Genomic DNA, 15907 nt, shown 5'->3' with positions numbered 1-15907 from the left:
CAAACTTCAGTGGCCTTGGTCTCCCAACCCCCATGTACCACAATTGTTCTCCCTCCTTGTGCCATGGCCTGCATATTCCCTCAAGGCAGTAAGCTGGGGCAACTGTAAGGCCCATCTCATTTGCTTGTTGTCTCTCATAAATCATCATCCTTTATTGTCTGATATCCAGTGTCTTGGAAACTACTGTTTCATGTATTTTGACTGTTATCAGAAAGGAGAGTAAATCTCATCCTTGTTACTCCATCTTGACTAGAAGTGGAAGTCGGCCACTTTTAACTTGGAGATCTCCTTGTGAGCCTAGTACAAATGCCACTTCTCTTTGATGAAGCTTCCCCAGAACACTTTCCCCATCTCTTACTCCCATTGAAAGATCTACTCTGACTTCTTTAAAGCACTTTTTCTATACTTTTACAAACTTATTATGGGTCATACACTGGTCTCCCTCGATAGGCCACCAAGTTCATGTGGGCAGGAGGTTGGTCTCTGTATTCCCACGCCATAAGATGATGTCTGATGTGTGACTGAACCTCAAGAAATATTCTTTTCCCCTTGTTTCTATGGTGCTGGCTAACCAACCCTGACTTTCATTTCATTTTTACCATCTTACTCATTTGTAAGTGCACAATTCAGTAGTGTGAAGTTTATTTACAGTGTTGGGAAACACTGCCAGGACTTTTTCATCATTACGCAAACAGAAATATATATATATTTTTAACTGAATGAACAAATTTGGTGCAGACCTTTAATCTTACACATAAACCGTAGAATAAAAAAGGTTGATCAGCTCAAGACCTTACGGCTAGCTGGTGGCAGAGTTAGGCCAGAAGCCACACTGTCTGTTTCCTGTCAAATACTCATTTTTACTAGGTCTGTTAATTTAATGCATATGCTAAACAGAGAAGACCAAGAACTGCTTTGCATCAAAGAAGGCTCAGATGTGGAAAGCCAGAAGTTACTAATGCTGAATGGCATAATTTAGCTAGGCTGGGCTTGTTTTTTCTTTCTTTCTTTTTTTTTTTCCTTCATTTCTTTTGGTCAGTGAGCAATATAATATCCTTTAACAAATTGTTCCCTGATTTTTTTTTCTGACAAGTTCTTCTCTGAGTCATCTAGTAATATAAGCTGCTTTTCTTTTCCATTTTGTACCACAATTTATTTTCTCTTTATAGCCTCAGTCGCATTCTTTTCCTTTTCTATGATATCTCTAGGCCTGATATCTTTCCTCCTAAGATCGTGATGTAACGCCTTGGTTCATTTGGTAATGATTCTATCTTACTGAAGCTGGTGCATGGATCCAGATGATTCTTTTCCACTATGAACATTTTATGGGAGTCTACACATTCCTAGTTGCTTTGTTTCTGGAAGAAGAGATATTCTAACATAGTCTCATAACTTTAAAACATAATATTTTTTCAGTTTTCACATTTAAAATGACAGTTACAGAAAATGTGCCATTCCATAATTTTTGAGACAAGTTGAAAAGAAGTCTGAGTCTTTCTGACGGCTGTTGTGCTTCTTTCCAGGCCTCCTAACTAAGGAGACCTCTATTCAGTCCGGAAGCTCTTGCACAAAAAGTGCACGTAGATTCTTCTGGATTCCTTTTCCCACTCTCCCTGCTCGCAGTGAGAATCCATTTCTCAGCCTTTCAGCTGGGGAGCCGGCTGATGCACACAGCCTCTAGCTGTGGTTCTGAAGTCGCTTACTTACTCTGCAGCTGCCGATCTGAGCAGGAAACCCTACATCTCGTGTCCCTGTCAGCTTACTGACAAGGAGAGGCTGAAACTACTCCCAGTTCTTTAGCTGTTAAAAATAAGAAAAGGAAAAGCTGCAACCCCTTGCATAGAGCGCGCACCCACGGCTCCTTGGTAGCTCTCTTAGTTGCTGATTTAATATCCTGAAATAGCTATTCACTTCTGTCCCCAGCTGTCTTACATCGCTTAGAGCTGTAATCTTGTAACCAGTACAGGAAAGAGGTATTCCTAAAGGGCAGGAAATTGTAACAGGGTTCTTCCTTTCTTTCCTACACAAGGAGGCCTATGTTACCGTCTTCTGGTTGGCAGCAACACATGATCAGGGGAAGGGCCGGAAGTATCCTTCAGCCGGTGGGCCCCGGCAGCCAGCCTTGGCATTCTACTGTTACCTCCTGGGAGTCCTCTGAGTGCCCGGCACTGTTCTGAACACCAGGACAACTGCAGCCAACTATGGAAGTCCCCTGCTGACGTGGGGCTTGTATTTTAGTTGGAATACATGTGATAAAGAGCTAAGTAAAGATACAGTGTCAGATGGAGATGAGAGCTGTGGGGAAAAGTTAAGCAGGGTAGGGGGCAGGGAGCACTGGGCCAAGGGGCGAACTGTTGTTCTCTACCAAGATGGTCAGGGAAGGCCCGATGAGGTGACGTGTGAGCAGATGTGAAGGACGCCCCTCTCAGTGGGCCTGGGGTTGGGTAACATTTCCAGTTTCTAGTACTATGGGAGGTTGGCATCTCTTTCTGTGCTTTCGTGCATATCTATACTGGGAGGCAGAGGATGGTAAGTCGTGGTCACTCATTCTTCCCTCACCATCAATGAGATGCCTTCAGTCGTTAAAATTTTAAATGACCCAAATACTCCATTAAGGAGATGGACTATAATTTAATTAATGAAGCCTCTATAGTGGGATATCTACATTATTTTCACCTATCTTTATTTTGTCTTTATTTAATATTTTAAGTTGTCGTATACACTACTACGATTAGCAACCAGGCATTCAAGGAAAGCAGTCTGGGAATACAGATCAAGGGAATACATGAAAATGCGTGTTTGGGGTCAGGGGTCAGGGACAGAGGAGCAGGAGACACACATGGGAGCCGTGGGGAGGCGGGGTGCAGCGGCTGTTGGACAGTGGCTGTTGGTCAGGAGGCCACATTTCCCCGGCCCCACGCCTGTACTCCCCGGGCCGAACCCGCGGCCTGCTTGTTGGTGTGAGTCCGCCCCTGAGTTAAAAGGACAGAAGCAACAGTGCTCTTTTAATTAAGCAGATATTAAAGATACTGCTTGCGAAAAACAAGAAGCAGATGGCACTGACTTCTGGCTTTCCTCCACAGAAAGAGAACAGGAAAAAGAAGAAGTTTCTATGCCTGGAACTGGCGTGACGCTGAGGTTTCCAGCAACCAGACAGGCAAATGCCTGGGCAGCTGCTTAGGGCAGATGGGTCCTCTGACAGCTTAATATCGCAGTTTCTGGTGACTCTCTAGTCCGGGCAGCCAACGTGAGACCATCTGCTCGCTAGTGGGCAGGAAAGCTCCCTACCAGCAGGCTGCCGCTGCTGAGGAGGACACACGGGCCAAACACCAAGTCAGCCATTTTCAGAACCTCTGTGAGCAGACAGGCCTGGCAAACCGCTGGCCCGGCCGCCCCGAGGAGGCCTCGCCCCGGGCCCACGTGCCCTCTACGACAGGGCCACGCGGAACAGGGATATCCCCAGAGGCTGTTTGGTTGGGTGGTGGTGAATTTTTATCTTTTTTTTTACTTAAAAAAATTTTGTTCTAAAATGTGAGTATAGTTGACACACAATGTTACATCTAGTTTCAGGTGTGTCCAAGAGGTTGTATTTGGGTTTATTTCAAAGTATCCAGATGCTGAGAGATAGATCATTCACTCAGAAAGCCCTTTTGTTCTTGTCTACTTTCCTGAAGAGGAAAAGAAAATAACCATGAATTCAGAGCCACCTATAACGGGCCTCAAAACCAGCTGCCACTAGTGTATTATTAAAATGAAAAGGGGCGCCTGGGTAGCGCAGTCGTTAAGCATCTGCCTTCGGCTCAGGGCGTGATCCCGGCGTTCCGGAATCGAGTCCCACATCGGGCTCCTTGGCTGGGAGCCTGCTTCTTCCTCTCCCACTCCCCCTGCTTGTGTTCCCTCTCTCGCTGGCTGTCTCTCTGTCACATAAATAAATAAAAAATCTTAAAAAAAAATAAATAAAATGAAAAAAATTTTTAGGGAAGTAACATACATTTATTGCAAAAGGTTTAGAGTGGAAAATAAATAAATCTCTCTCCTACCTCTTTCTCCCAGTACCCTATCTCCTCTTTCTCCTCCAGAGAAAAACAGTGTTACCCATTTCCTACAATCAGAAATTCTCAGAATACATACTCCTATATGAATGTATGTATGCATACCTATATACACACACACATATAATATACATACATGTCCTTACAACTTTCTTATTGGCCGTATTTAAAATGAACAAAGGTATTAAAAAAATTTTTTTTAAATATAAATTTTTTTTCAAGATTTTATTTATTTGTCAGAGAGAGAGAGAGAACACGCACACATAAGCAGGGGGAGCGGTACCAGAGGGAGAAGCAGACTCCCCGCTGAGCAAGGAGCCCAATGCAGGACTTGATCCCAGGACCCCAGGATCATGACCTGAGCTGAAGGCAGACACTTAATCGACTGAGCCACCCAGGCGTCCCCAAAGGCTTTTTTTTTTTTTTTTTAAAGACTGTTTTTAAGTAGGTTTCATGCCCGACTTAGGGCTTGAACTCACAACTCCAAGATCAAGAGTCACATGCTTTACCCACTGAGCCAGCCTGGTGCCCCTAAAATGAACAAGGGCATATTAAAGCCTCTGAGAAGAACCACAGTAAAGAAGCCTGTTTAACTTCGTTAGCATGCTATCTACTTGCTTGTGACTTGGGGTCCCCCCCCCCACTCTGGTGTAATTTCTGATCTGCGGAGTAGAGCCAGGACTCGCGCTCAGGCTGTACCAGGTATTTCTGGATGGCGTCTGTTCTGACTGGTCTGTGCTTGAGCTGTCTTTTTTTTTTTTTTTTTTAACGTAAAGAAAATTCCCTTATTTTTCTTTTTTCTTCATTTGCCTTTCCTTAGTTTGCTTCTTCTTTTCATATTGCCTATGCATGGTTCTCTTGCTCTTTTCTTTTCTATTTTTTAAAAGATTTTATTTATTTATTTATTTATTTATTTATTTATTTATTTATTTATTTGACAGAGATAGAGACAGCCAGTGAGGAGGGAACACAAGCAGGGGGAGTGGGAGAGGAAGAAGCAGGCTCATAGCAGAGGAGCCTGATGTGGGGCTCGATCCCACAACTCCGGGATCACGCCCTGAGCCGAAGGCAGACGCTTAACCGCTGTGCCACCCAGGCGCCCCTCTCTTGCTCTTTTCTTTCTTGTTTATTATTTGCTTTGAGGGGGGCAGCTACTTGCCGAAGTGCAGTTCTTGAAGAGGTGAGGGTACCAGGTGGGTGGTCCTATAAGCTTCAGTTCAGGCTGTGACCTCACATCGCATCATCCTCTCTCCATATTGCAGTGCCCTCTGTGTGAGGCCGCTTCTTCCCTCAGCTGGGTGCGTCCTTTCTCTTTACCCTCCTTCATACATGGGGGTCAGCATGACTTAGAAGTTTCTTTAGGCCCCGGGCACTCCTGGACCAATTTGGGGGTATTTTATTTGGGATTAAAAAGAATCTCCACATGAAAGTGGGATTGGATTATAATTTTCTTTTCTTGTGCTATCCTTATTTGTTTTGGGTATAGTGTGCTGGCCCGCTAACAAAATAGGATGCCCTTTTTTTTTCAAAAAATTTTTACTTGTTCCTCTTGTCTCTGAAACTTGGTTGGAATATTGCTCATAGATTTTTAAATCCTAAATCCTCTCTTCATAAATTTTTAAAGACGCCCCAGATCTAGACTATCAATGGTATATTTTGTTATTTTGAGCCCTTTCCTTCCGACTTCTAACCAGAGAACGTCTCAGAATGTTCTTCAGGGAAATTATCCGGGAGATAAAATATTGGTCTGAACTTAAATTCCTCTCACCTTTGGATTTCCACAATTAACCCAGGTACCAATAAGATCATGTGCCCCATCACTGTACTTGTAAAACACAATATAATTTTCAAAGTCACACCAATGATATGATACTTGACAATAAAGGAAAACAGCTAGAACAGAAATCAAATTAACCTTTCCTCAAGAAGTCAACAAGTTGATGACTAACACTAAGTCAAAACTCCAAGCCTGAATTTTCTGGGGGCTGGGCGGAAGGGTTTTCTCTCTTATCTATACTTGACCTTTCGTTCACACAATAGGAACATCGAGAGTAAATTATAAAAAATCTAGCATTTTGACAGCCTTCATCTCTTCCTTCCATTTATAATTTTTAAAGACATTTAAAATTCTTCCATATATTAAAGATAGGAGGGACTGCAACTAGAAATGTTATCTCAGAATGCGTATGTGAGGGAGAGAAAGCAACTGATAGTTCTAGAACAAGGTTCACATTTTCTACCACTTACAGAAGCATTTTAACAGGAGCCGGAATTTGCTACACAAGGACCCAGACTGAGACACATACTTTAATTTCCCAGGCGGAAACTATTCATTAGTACAGGCACCCAAATTAAAATCCCTTGAATTGTCCTTACTTTGCGAGAACTAAATATTGGGAGGAAAATAAGCCTGCTAATTCGAGTGGCAGACATCACTGGAGAGATGCCTTTGCCAGGTCTTTCCCTTCCATTCTAAATGCCTCAGTATTTCTCTTCCCTCTTTTTGGCAGATGGAAGGGAATTTTTCAAAGGTCTATCTGTTTACCATTATTCTGGGGTAATTCCTTAGATTCTTTTTTTTTTTTCCCTGTCAGATGACCATTACACATTTTTTAAATTTTACGCCACTGAAAAGCATTTAACTACATAGGTACAGATCTACTTTGATCTGGAATACAAGGTTTAATAACGTAAAATAAATGATCTGTGCACTGTACTTCTAAAGTTATACTGAACACGCTGATCAGCAAAAATGAACACAGTTGAATTAGACAGGGGGACATCTGATTCTAAATATGTCTTTGCTCAGAAAAAGAAGAACTTTATGTCTAAACTAAAGGAAAAAAAAAACCCCAATACTAATAAAGAAGACTCGATTACTTCTGGCAACTCAGGAAGTGTCGTGTAGGAAGAAATCGGACTGGCGATTGAGCTCATTTCTTAGTCACTGAATTTTGAGAAGTGGTCTTTCCCTGGCATCAGGGTGACGGGGAGGCAGAGACAGTCTGCCACAATGGGAAGACCATCTGACTCTGGAGTCAGAAACACCCTACCCCAAATACTCCATGATGTCCTACAGGAAGGAAAACCCCGTCTCTAAAACAATTCCAATAAGCCACCAGACAAAATCACTCCCCTGCTGAAAACGATCACTCACTGGTCCACATTGCCCTCAGGATCCATGCTGTGTATATTTCTCACATCACTGCTCACAACAGGCCCCCCATCCGCCCCCGACATCATCTAGGTTTGCTGTGAATATGCCATGTGCCACTCAAACTCCATGTTTTTGTACAGGCTGTTGCCTCGCTCAGAAATTCCTTCAGTTTTCATGGACCAATATGTCATCTTAAACCTGTCTTCTAATTTATATTCACTTTAGACACACTCACTGATTATATTTGGAATAAACGAGAAGCTGTGACAATAAGAATATAAAATAATTTTTCTGTCTTTTCGATTTAACTACATTTGGATTGGCAATGAAGAAATCACCAGTGGGGAAATCTCTCATTGGTTGTCATTGTTGGTTCAGCTGGAGGCTGGAAAAGTAGAGGAACAGTCCTAATCTTGAAAGTAAGCCTGGATGCTAATTTTGCCTTCTGTGAAACAGATGATTTAAGTTGTTCTTATAAAGGAAAATAACTCAATACACTGAAATTGGCACAAAACAAGTTCAGTTAGAGTTGTGATGAAGGATTTCATATGTTCAAAACTTGCCTCAGTTACAAAAACCAAGCTTTACCTCTTGAAATGATTCACCAGGACACCAACCAGTTCTCCAATTCGACTCTCATGGGTTGGCTGCTTGCTGAAGAGGCAGACAATGAGGTCTTTGTTGTCTTTTGTATGGAACACTACGAGTTGGTCCTTTCCATTGGAGACACTCAGACCAGTCAACTGCAAAGGGACAAAGCATGGAAAACTATTAGGATGGTTCTCAAAAGAATAAATTTAAAAACACATTTCATAATTTAATAATTATTTTTGATCAGTGGCCCTGATGACTTCAGTTTTTACTAAGTCTTATGGAACAAGCAAGATGGAAGGAAATAATAAAGACTAAAAACCAGTGAAATTGAAAAGAGAAAAATAATAGAGAAAAATCAATGAAAAAACAAGCTGGTTCTTTCAAAGGACCAATAAAATTGCTTAAGCCTCTAGTCTGAGAATAAAAGTGAGACGACCTAATTATCAATATGGAATGAAGGAGGGGATAGCACTACAGACCACACAGACATTAAAAGGATAACAAGGAAATATTTTCAACAACTCTATGTACATAAATTCAAGAACCTGAACGAAACCAAATTAATTCCTTGGAAGTCACAAACTACCAAAACTCAGCCAAGAAGAAATAGATAACCTGAGAGCTGCTTTATCTACTAAAGAAATTAAATTTTGGTACAAAACCTTTTGAAAAAGAGGCGCCTGGTGGCTCAGTCATTTAAGCATCTGACTTCGGCGCAGGTCATGATCTTGGGGTCCTGGGATTGAGCCCCGTGGTGGACTCTGCGCTCAGTGGGGAGTCTGCTTCTCCCTCCCCTCCCCGCCCCCCCCGGTTCATGCCCTCTCTCCCTCAAACAAATAAATAAAATCTAAAAAAAAAAAACTTTCGAAAAAGAAAACTCCAGGTTCAGACGATTTCACTGGTGAATTCTAACAAACGTTTAAGGAGATAATAACACCAATTTTCCGTATCTCTTCTTAAGGGGAAGGGAACACTTTGTAACTCATCTTATGAGGCCAGCATTATCCTAATATCAAAAAAAAGATAAAGGCAGTACAAGAAAACTGTACATCAATATGTAATAACCTTCATCAACACAGACATAAGAATGGCCAACAAAATATCAACAAATCGAATCCAACAATATAAAGAACAATAATGTACCATGAACAGATGGAGTTTATCTAAGAAATGCAAAGTTAGTTCAATATTCAGTAATTAATCAATGTAATCCATTGTTGCAACAGAATAAATAAGCCACATGATCATATCACTTGATATGGAAAAAGTGATGAGGGATAGAAGCAGAAAAACATTCACCGTTAGCCCAGAAGGCTGACCTATAGCCTGCATAGTTTCGATAAGGATCAAGTACGTGCTGGTTGTTACATTCTTAAAGGGTCTCGTGACTCCCTATACATCTCACCGATAGTTATTATCAAACTGAATGATAAGTACCAGAGAAATCTTGCAAAAGTAGTTTCACAAGTAGAAATTTAAAAAAACATTTATTTTTATTTTTTATTTTTTTGAAGATTTTATTTTCAAGTAATCTCTACACCTAACGTGGGGCTCGAACTCATAATCCCGAGAACAAGAGCTGCATGCTCTACTGACTGAGCCAGCCAGGCACCCCTTGAAGAAACATTTACGATCTAATACTCCCTGCCATGTGCCCTCCCCCTTGAGCACTAAGCATATACCCACCAGCTTCATACAGCAAAAGGGTAGCTCCTTCTGCCCATGGGTCCTGTCCCTGTGCTATTTAAATAAGCTTACTAGGGGCACATGGGTGGCTCAGTCGGTTGGGCGTCTGACTTGATTTCAGCTCAGGTCATGATCACAGGGTTGTGAGATTGAGCCCCACGTGGGGCTCTGCACTCAGTGGGGAGTCTGCTTGAGATTCTCTCTCTCCCTCGGCCCCCCACCCCACCATGTGCTCTCACACTGTTTCTCAAGAAAATGGATAAATCTTAAAAAAGAAAAAAAAAGAGCTTACTAAGTTGCACTGTAAAATGTCTGAAGATTTCTTTCTTGGCTGTTGCACTCCACGACCCACCAACATTTCTGGTGGTCCCGCATGGGGATTGTGGAGGAAATCTAAGAGCCTCGGTGTGATTTGCTAAGTCCCTTTTATTCCCCCAGCCTCTACTTCTTACTTGTTCCTTTTCTAGTGATGTCCTGAATAGTACAGCCCTTCTGAACATTATTTTGTCCTAGTGCTCAGGAGAAAACCTCTTGCCTGTGGCTACACTTTGGGGAAGACGAACTCCTGCTGCCTGGCTGGACACCAGTATCCTGGCCATAATGGCACTGGCCTCAGGTATCAGGCTCTCCCTGTTTTACCTGTTCTTTTAATACCTGTATTCTTCTCAGGCACAGGATGGCCATACATGTCATTAGGATGGCCGCCCATCTCAAGACTCCCGTGTAAGGTTTCCTCTTAAATAACTTGGTGTGATCCCTCAATGAGCATAAAATCTAAGCTACATCTGACCACATGCTTCCCAATAAGGACCAGCGGGAGCTATTAGCTGGTTGAGGCACCCACCCAAAGGGGACACCGCTCCCTTGGGGCTGGATCATGGATAATGCTCTTGAAAAAGTTGCTCAGATTAGAGAGGAGCGCCCTTCTTTTGTTTTTTCGTGTCTTTCATTTGTCCTTCCCCATGGGCTGTTTGGCACTCTCCATCCTGCTCTCAGATTGCAAGTACTTCTGGCTGAGATATATGATGCTTAGTATGATATAAAATAGCTGCCCCTTCTTAACAAAGGCCATGGCCTCTACCCCATCCATTAATACTAGATCTAGGGGCTTACCAAGGGTAGTATTATTGGTTGCCAAATATATCAACTCCCCCCAAATGGAAAGAGGCAGCCACAACCTCTGTGGCGATTCAGTCCATTCACCAGCACCTACTGTAGCCTAGGATGCTCTAGGGAAGTGAAGAGAGGTCAATATCCCTTTTCAGGTAGTACAAAGGTGTCAGAGTGGTCCAGACCAGGGATGCCTCCTGCCACTCTGAGCCCCAGTAACCTTCAGCCATATTCCTGATGGGAGGTAACTTGGAAGCTGAGAAGGATTTTGGTAATGGACTTCTAGTTAGTTAATGTACTCTCTTCGTTTTGTAGGAATTAATTAGGGATCGGCTTCCTCAATCCCAACCAATTCTCCTTTGGGCTGTCTCCTAACACACTGGGGTCAATTTGGAAAACAGGATTTAAAGAAGAAGTGCCTTCTCTTCTTCTGTAATGATGCTTGGCCTCAATATTCTCTGAAGGATGATTTTTAAAAAAAGGCCCATTAATGGGTCTTTAAGGTTCAATACTATTTATCCATTGGACCTTTTCATAGGCGGCAGGGAAAATGGACTGAAATCCCATAGGGTCAGGCCGTTATGGCCCTGTACCAAATCCCTGATCTGTCCAGACTCCTTTAGGGGCTCGAGGGGCCCCTCTCCTCACCTCTACTCCTCAATCCACCATCAGCTAACTGTCTCAGGTCCTTCTGTTAATTCACCACCTTCCCTGTGTTCTATGATGTTCTTTGTGTGCTCCCCTCCCTTGTCTCTCTTGTAAACAGGTTGTTGCCAACATCCTGTATATGTCTCCCTCTTTTTCCTGAGTTACTGGTCTTCTCCTTGTTTGCTGCTTCTTTTGTGTGTCAGATCTGGAACATATCTTGAGAGGACTGGATGAATGTTGCCTGACTCTTGTTGTATGAGGGGGGGTGGTTCTCCCTCATTCATTTCTGGGGTTAATGGCTACGATAATTGGAGCCAATTGTCTGATAAGTCTACTTTGGGACGGGGACCTTAAGGAACATTCCCAAGCAACTGACGAAACTCTTTTGGCTTCAGGGTGGTCCCGTCTTCTCTGGTCCCTTCTTCTCTCCCCCTTCTCTGGGACTGCCTGCCTATTTTTACTCTCTGTTAGTCGAAAGAATATGTGTGTCTCATCGTCTGTCCAAGATGACAACCTTTAGGACCAGGAATCCTTTTTCACTGTCATCTGGGCTTTTATCCTCTCCCAGCCTTGCTGGTGCCACCTCACCTCTTCTGCCTCTACTTCCCCCTCCTCCCGTCTCTGTACTACCCTGGGTACGGATTGCATAACCAGCCCCTGCACCATCCTCCATGCCTCTGGAGCCACTGGCTCCTGCTCCTCCCCTCCTCGCTATCAAGGAGTGAAGAGCATCCTTTCCTGGACTTAAACTACCTACTTCAGATTTCCCACCAGGGCCCCAGATAAAAATTGACAGTTGGGAACAAACTGATTGACTTTTAGTGGACCCAGGAATAACATGTTTAGTATTTAAGCTAATTTAAATTTGTTAGTTTAATTAAGGTAGAGTTATCAGCATTAAATATAAAACTTTTATTCTACCAGGGTTTACTAAAGGTCGAATAAGCTCTTGTTATCTCTGTTGCAATTTGTCAGCAAAAAGGTGACTAAAATGATGGTTAATTTTGTTTCAAAGTTTTCATGGGTAATTGTTAAGAATAAGTAGGGTGAAGAAGTGAAAGACTTATACGTAAAACTTTTAAATAGCTCTCAAAATTTTTGGTAACCTGAAACTTTGAAGTCTTGCTGAGTTAAATGATGAACTGGATTGAATTTATTGGATATCTAAGTCTTTCCCAAATAAATGCAAGCACTGTTTACTAAACGTAGGTTTGTGCTTTTAGCTTCTTACCATGGAGAAACGGAGGATAATATTTGGGTCTACTGGTAAACGTGTTTTCAGAAATTATGAAATGTGTTCATAGATCTCAGATCTAAAGAATTCTGGTGCAAGAGACTGTTCACAATTGGTTACCACTTAATTTTCTCTGGAGATTAAGGTTTCTAAGAGTTAAAATTCTGCTAAATGTAATTAAGACTGATGGAAATAAGGAAAGCAATTCTATCTGCAGGGAAGAAGGGAACATAGGAGAAAGATAAAGGAATGGGAATACCTTTTGTTGAGGGAAAAAGAAATTCTGTCCTAAAATGAGACTGGTTGTTTGGAGAGAAAAGGCTTAGGACAAAATCTGAATGAAAAAGAAAATTGTAAAAGGTTTGTGAAGGGAAATCACTGGAAAATAATTTTATGTATGGTTAGGACTAAGGTTCAAATGAATGGATTTTAAAAGTATACCAGTATAGGGGGCACCGGGGTGGCTCAGTGGGTTGAGCATCCAACTCTTGATTTCAGCTCAGCTCATGATCTCAGGGTTGTGGGGCTGAGCCCCGCAGAGGGCTCTGCGCTCAGCGGGGAGTCTGCAAGATTCTCTCCCCGTCTTCCTTTGTCCCTTCCCTGTCTCACCTGCCTGCACGCGCGCTCTCTCACTCTCTCAAATAAATCTTTAAGAAAAAAAGAAATTCTGCTTTTTCTCCTTGTTAAAAAGACAAAGTTTTCTTGGACTGCTGGTCTGCTCTTCAGAAGAAAATGTAAACAAAGTTTTTTACCTTTTCTTTATCTGCCCAGAAAACCAAAGCTTCTATGTTTTGTCTTTAACAGGTCTTTGATTACTTAAGAAGGTTAAAACTTCTCAATGTTAAAGGAGCTAAGTTTTGCTAACAACTATATAGCTTCATGTAGAATCTCTTCCTGCCAGGGTGGTTAAATGTAAATATTAAATTTATAATGATCTGTAATCCTATTTAGCCGTGTGCTTAAAACTTTGGGGGTTTTAACCAACTTCCTAGAGATTTGAATTATAAATGAAGTCTTTTTTGACGAATCAGACTTGTTTATTTGGTATGTTAAGTTACATGGGAAGCATTTCAAACAAATGATGATAAACCTTCTTAGTTACGTTGTATGGGTAAATGCTTAACTATTCTAGAAAATATATGAAATTCCTAAAGTTTTAATATGTTCTGGTATAAGGTCATCACTTGAAATTTTAATTATTAAAACGCTATGCGTCACAGGAATAACTACATTTCCTTGTCAGCCACATCACAATGAACTCTCATATCAGATCTTTAACCATGTCTGTTTTTGAGTCTTTTGTCATTTATAGTTATTGTTCTGATGCTCTTGTAGAATGAGTTTTGTCTTTTTTTTTTTAAAGATTTTATTTATTTAGTTGACAGAGATAGAGACAGCCAGCGAGAGAGGGAACACAAGCAGGGGGAGTGGGAGAGGAAGAAGCAGGCTCATAGTGGAAGAGCCTGATGTGGGGCTCGATCCAGAATGCTGGGATCACGCCCTGAGCCGAAGGCAGACGCTTAATGACTGAGCCACCCAGGCGCCCCAAGAATGAGTTTTGTCTTGAAGGAGATTCAGAAAATGGACTTTCGACAAATAGAGGTTTTTGATATCTTTAAAATCTGAAAACTAAAATGGGTCAGAATATCCAGAACTACCATAAAAAGCCGCATTTAAATAACCAGAATTAGTAATATGGAGCTAAATAAATTGGGGAAGATGATTGTAGTTTTTGTGACCTGAAACACTGGTTCTCTAATGTTTGTTCTTCTACATTTAAGGGAACTTTGTCTTAAGATATCTATGACTTACAGAAATGTGATAAAGTATTCCTTTGTGAACAAATCGAAATATTTCACTCTTCCTTTTCCTGGAACGCTCCAGAATTTGAACTCTGAGTATTCTTTCTTTCATGGCAATTACAGTTATCTGCATGAGTTCAATAAAAATCTGTTCTATTGTTTCTCAGCCTTTTGCCTAAGATCAGCTGAAGAATCTGTTTTCCTTGTGGGTTCCTCAAAAAGTTAAAAATAGAACTACCCTATGGCCAGTAATCGCACTACTAGGTATTTACACAAAGAATACACAAATACTAATTCAAAGGGGTACATGCACCCTGATGCCTACATGCACCCATGATCTATGGTAGCCAAATGATGGAAACAGCACAAGTAGCCATCAGTTGATGAATGGATAAAGTAGTGAATCTATACAATGGAATATTACTCAGCTATAAAGAAGAATGGAACCTTTCCATTTGCAATGACACGGATGGAGCTAGACAGTATTATGCTAAGCGAAATCAGAGAAAGACACCATTTGATTTCACTCATATGTGGAAATGAAGAACCAAAACAAATGATGGGGCACCTGGGAGGCACAGCCAGTTAAACGTCCAACTCTTGGCTTTGGTTCAGGTCATGATCTCAGGGTCATGAGATCAAGCCCTGAGTTGGGCTCTGCACTCAGCACGGAGTCTGCTGCAGTTTCTCTCTCCCTCTCCCTTTGCCCCTCCCTGTGCTCTCTTTTTCTCTCTAAAATAAATAAGTCTTTAAAAAAAGAAAAAAAAAACAACAAATGAGCAAAGGAAAAAAAAGGGAGAGGAAAACCAAGAAACAGAACAAACTGACGGTTACCGAGGGGAGGTGGGGGGTGGGTGGGTGAATTAGATGATGGGAATTAAGGGCACTTGTGACGAGCACCAGGTGAAGTATGGAAGTGCTGAATCACTATATTGTACAACTTTCAGTTGTATGTATGTCAACTAACTGGAATTTAAATAATACTTAAAAAACAAAAACAATCTGTTCTCCTTGAAACAGGACACCATTGGAAACATTAGTTGTATTAGTCAAACAAGGCTTTGACTGGAATGTCATATGTGAGAGAGACAGCCGTAGACTCAGAAATGACCAGACAGCTTTAAGGAATTAAAATTGACTTTATGGAGCCCATAAAGCCGCTTGGAGATGTTGGCCTGATCCCTTGCTTACAGAGTTCCCAGCAGCCGTACCAGGTGAGTAAAGAATATCACTTCCTGGCAGGTGCAGGAAACCTCAGGATACTTTGGGGACCTCGGGAAGAGGAACCCACCCAAATCTGCAGGTATTGCAGGCAAATCTGAGGACAACTATTTGGCGTGGTTCCGCCCTCGAACGGCTATTGAGCGTTCAGTCTAGAGATTTCTTACACAAAGTTCCAACGAAGCAGATTTTAAAGGATCTATATGATCTATCACTAATCTTGCTGAGCTTATGTAAATAATTAGGCCAAGTTTGTTAAAACTGGACCTGATTTACAAATGATTTGGCTTATCTCTGGAAATAAGGGTGAATTTACGGAGAAAAATTATGTTCCAATAATGCATCCTTATGGATGTTAGATTCTGCTTTTGTCTTGACATGGTTGTTGTTTGCCTGAGCTAGC

General features: G+C 41.7%; 1 protein-coding gene across 2 annotated transcripts in view; it reads right to left on the bottom strand.

Moving 5' to 3' along the window:
- Positions 1–15907, bottom strand: part of MYO1D (myosin ID) — a 331053-nt gene that overhangs the window by 80166 nt on the left and 234980 nt on the right. For both annotated transcript variants that reach the window (XM_045773267.2, XM_087854617.1), the window contains exon 21: positions 7798–7952. In XM_045773267.2, coding sequence (XP_045629223.2) covers positions 7798–7952 — 155 coding nt within the window. The remainder of the gene's footprint in view (positions 1–7797; positions 7953–15907) is intronic.

This window comes from Ursus americanus, chromosome 23 (genome assembly GCF_024610735.1).
Source record: "Ursus americanus isolate L20-20 chromosome 23, mUrsAme1.1.p, whole genome shotgun sequence".
NCBI lineage: Eukaryota > Metazoa > Chordata > Mammalia > Carnivora > Ursidae > Ursus > Ursus americanus.
The sequence above is the reverse complement of the archived record's forward strand: the minus strand, read 5'-3'. Positions and strand labels throughout refer to the sequence as shown.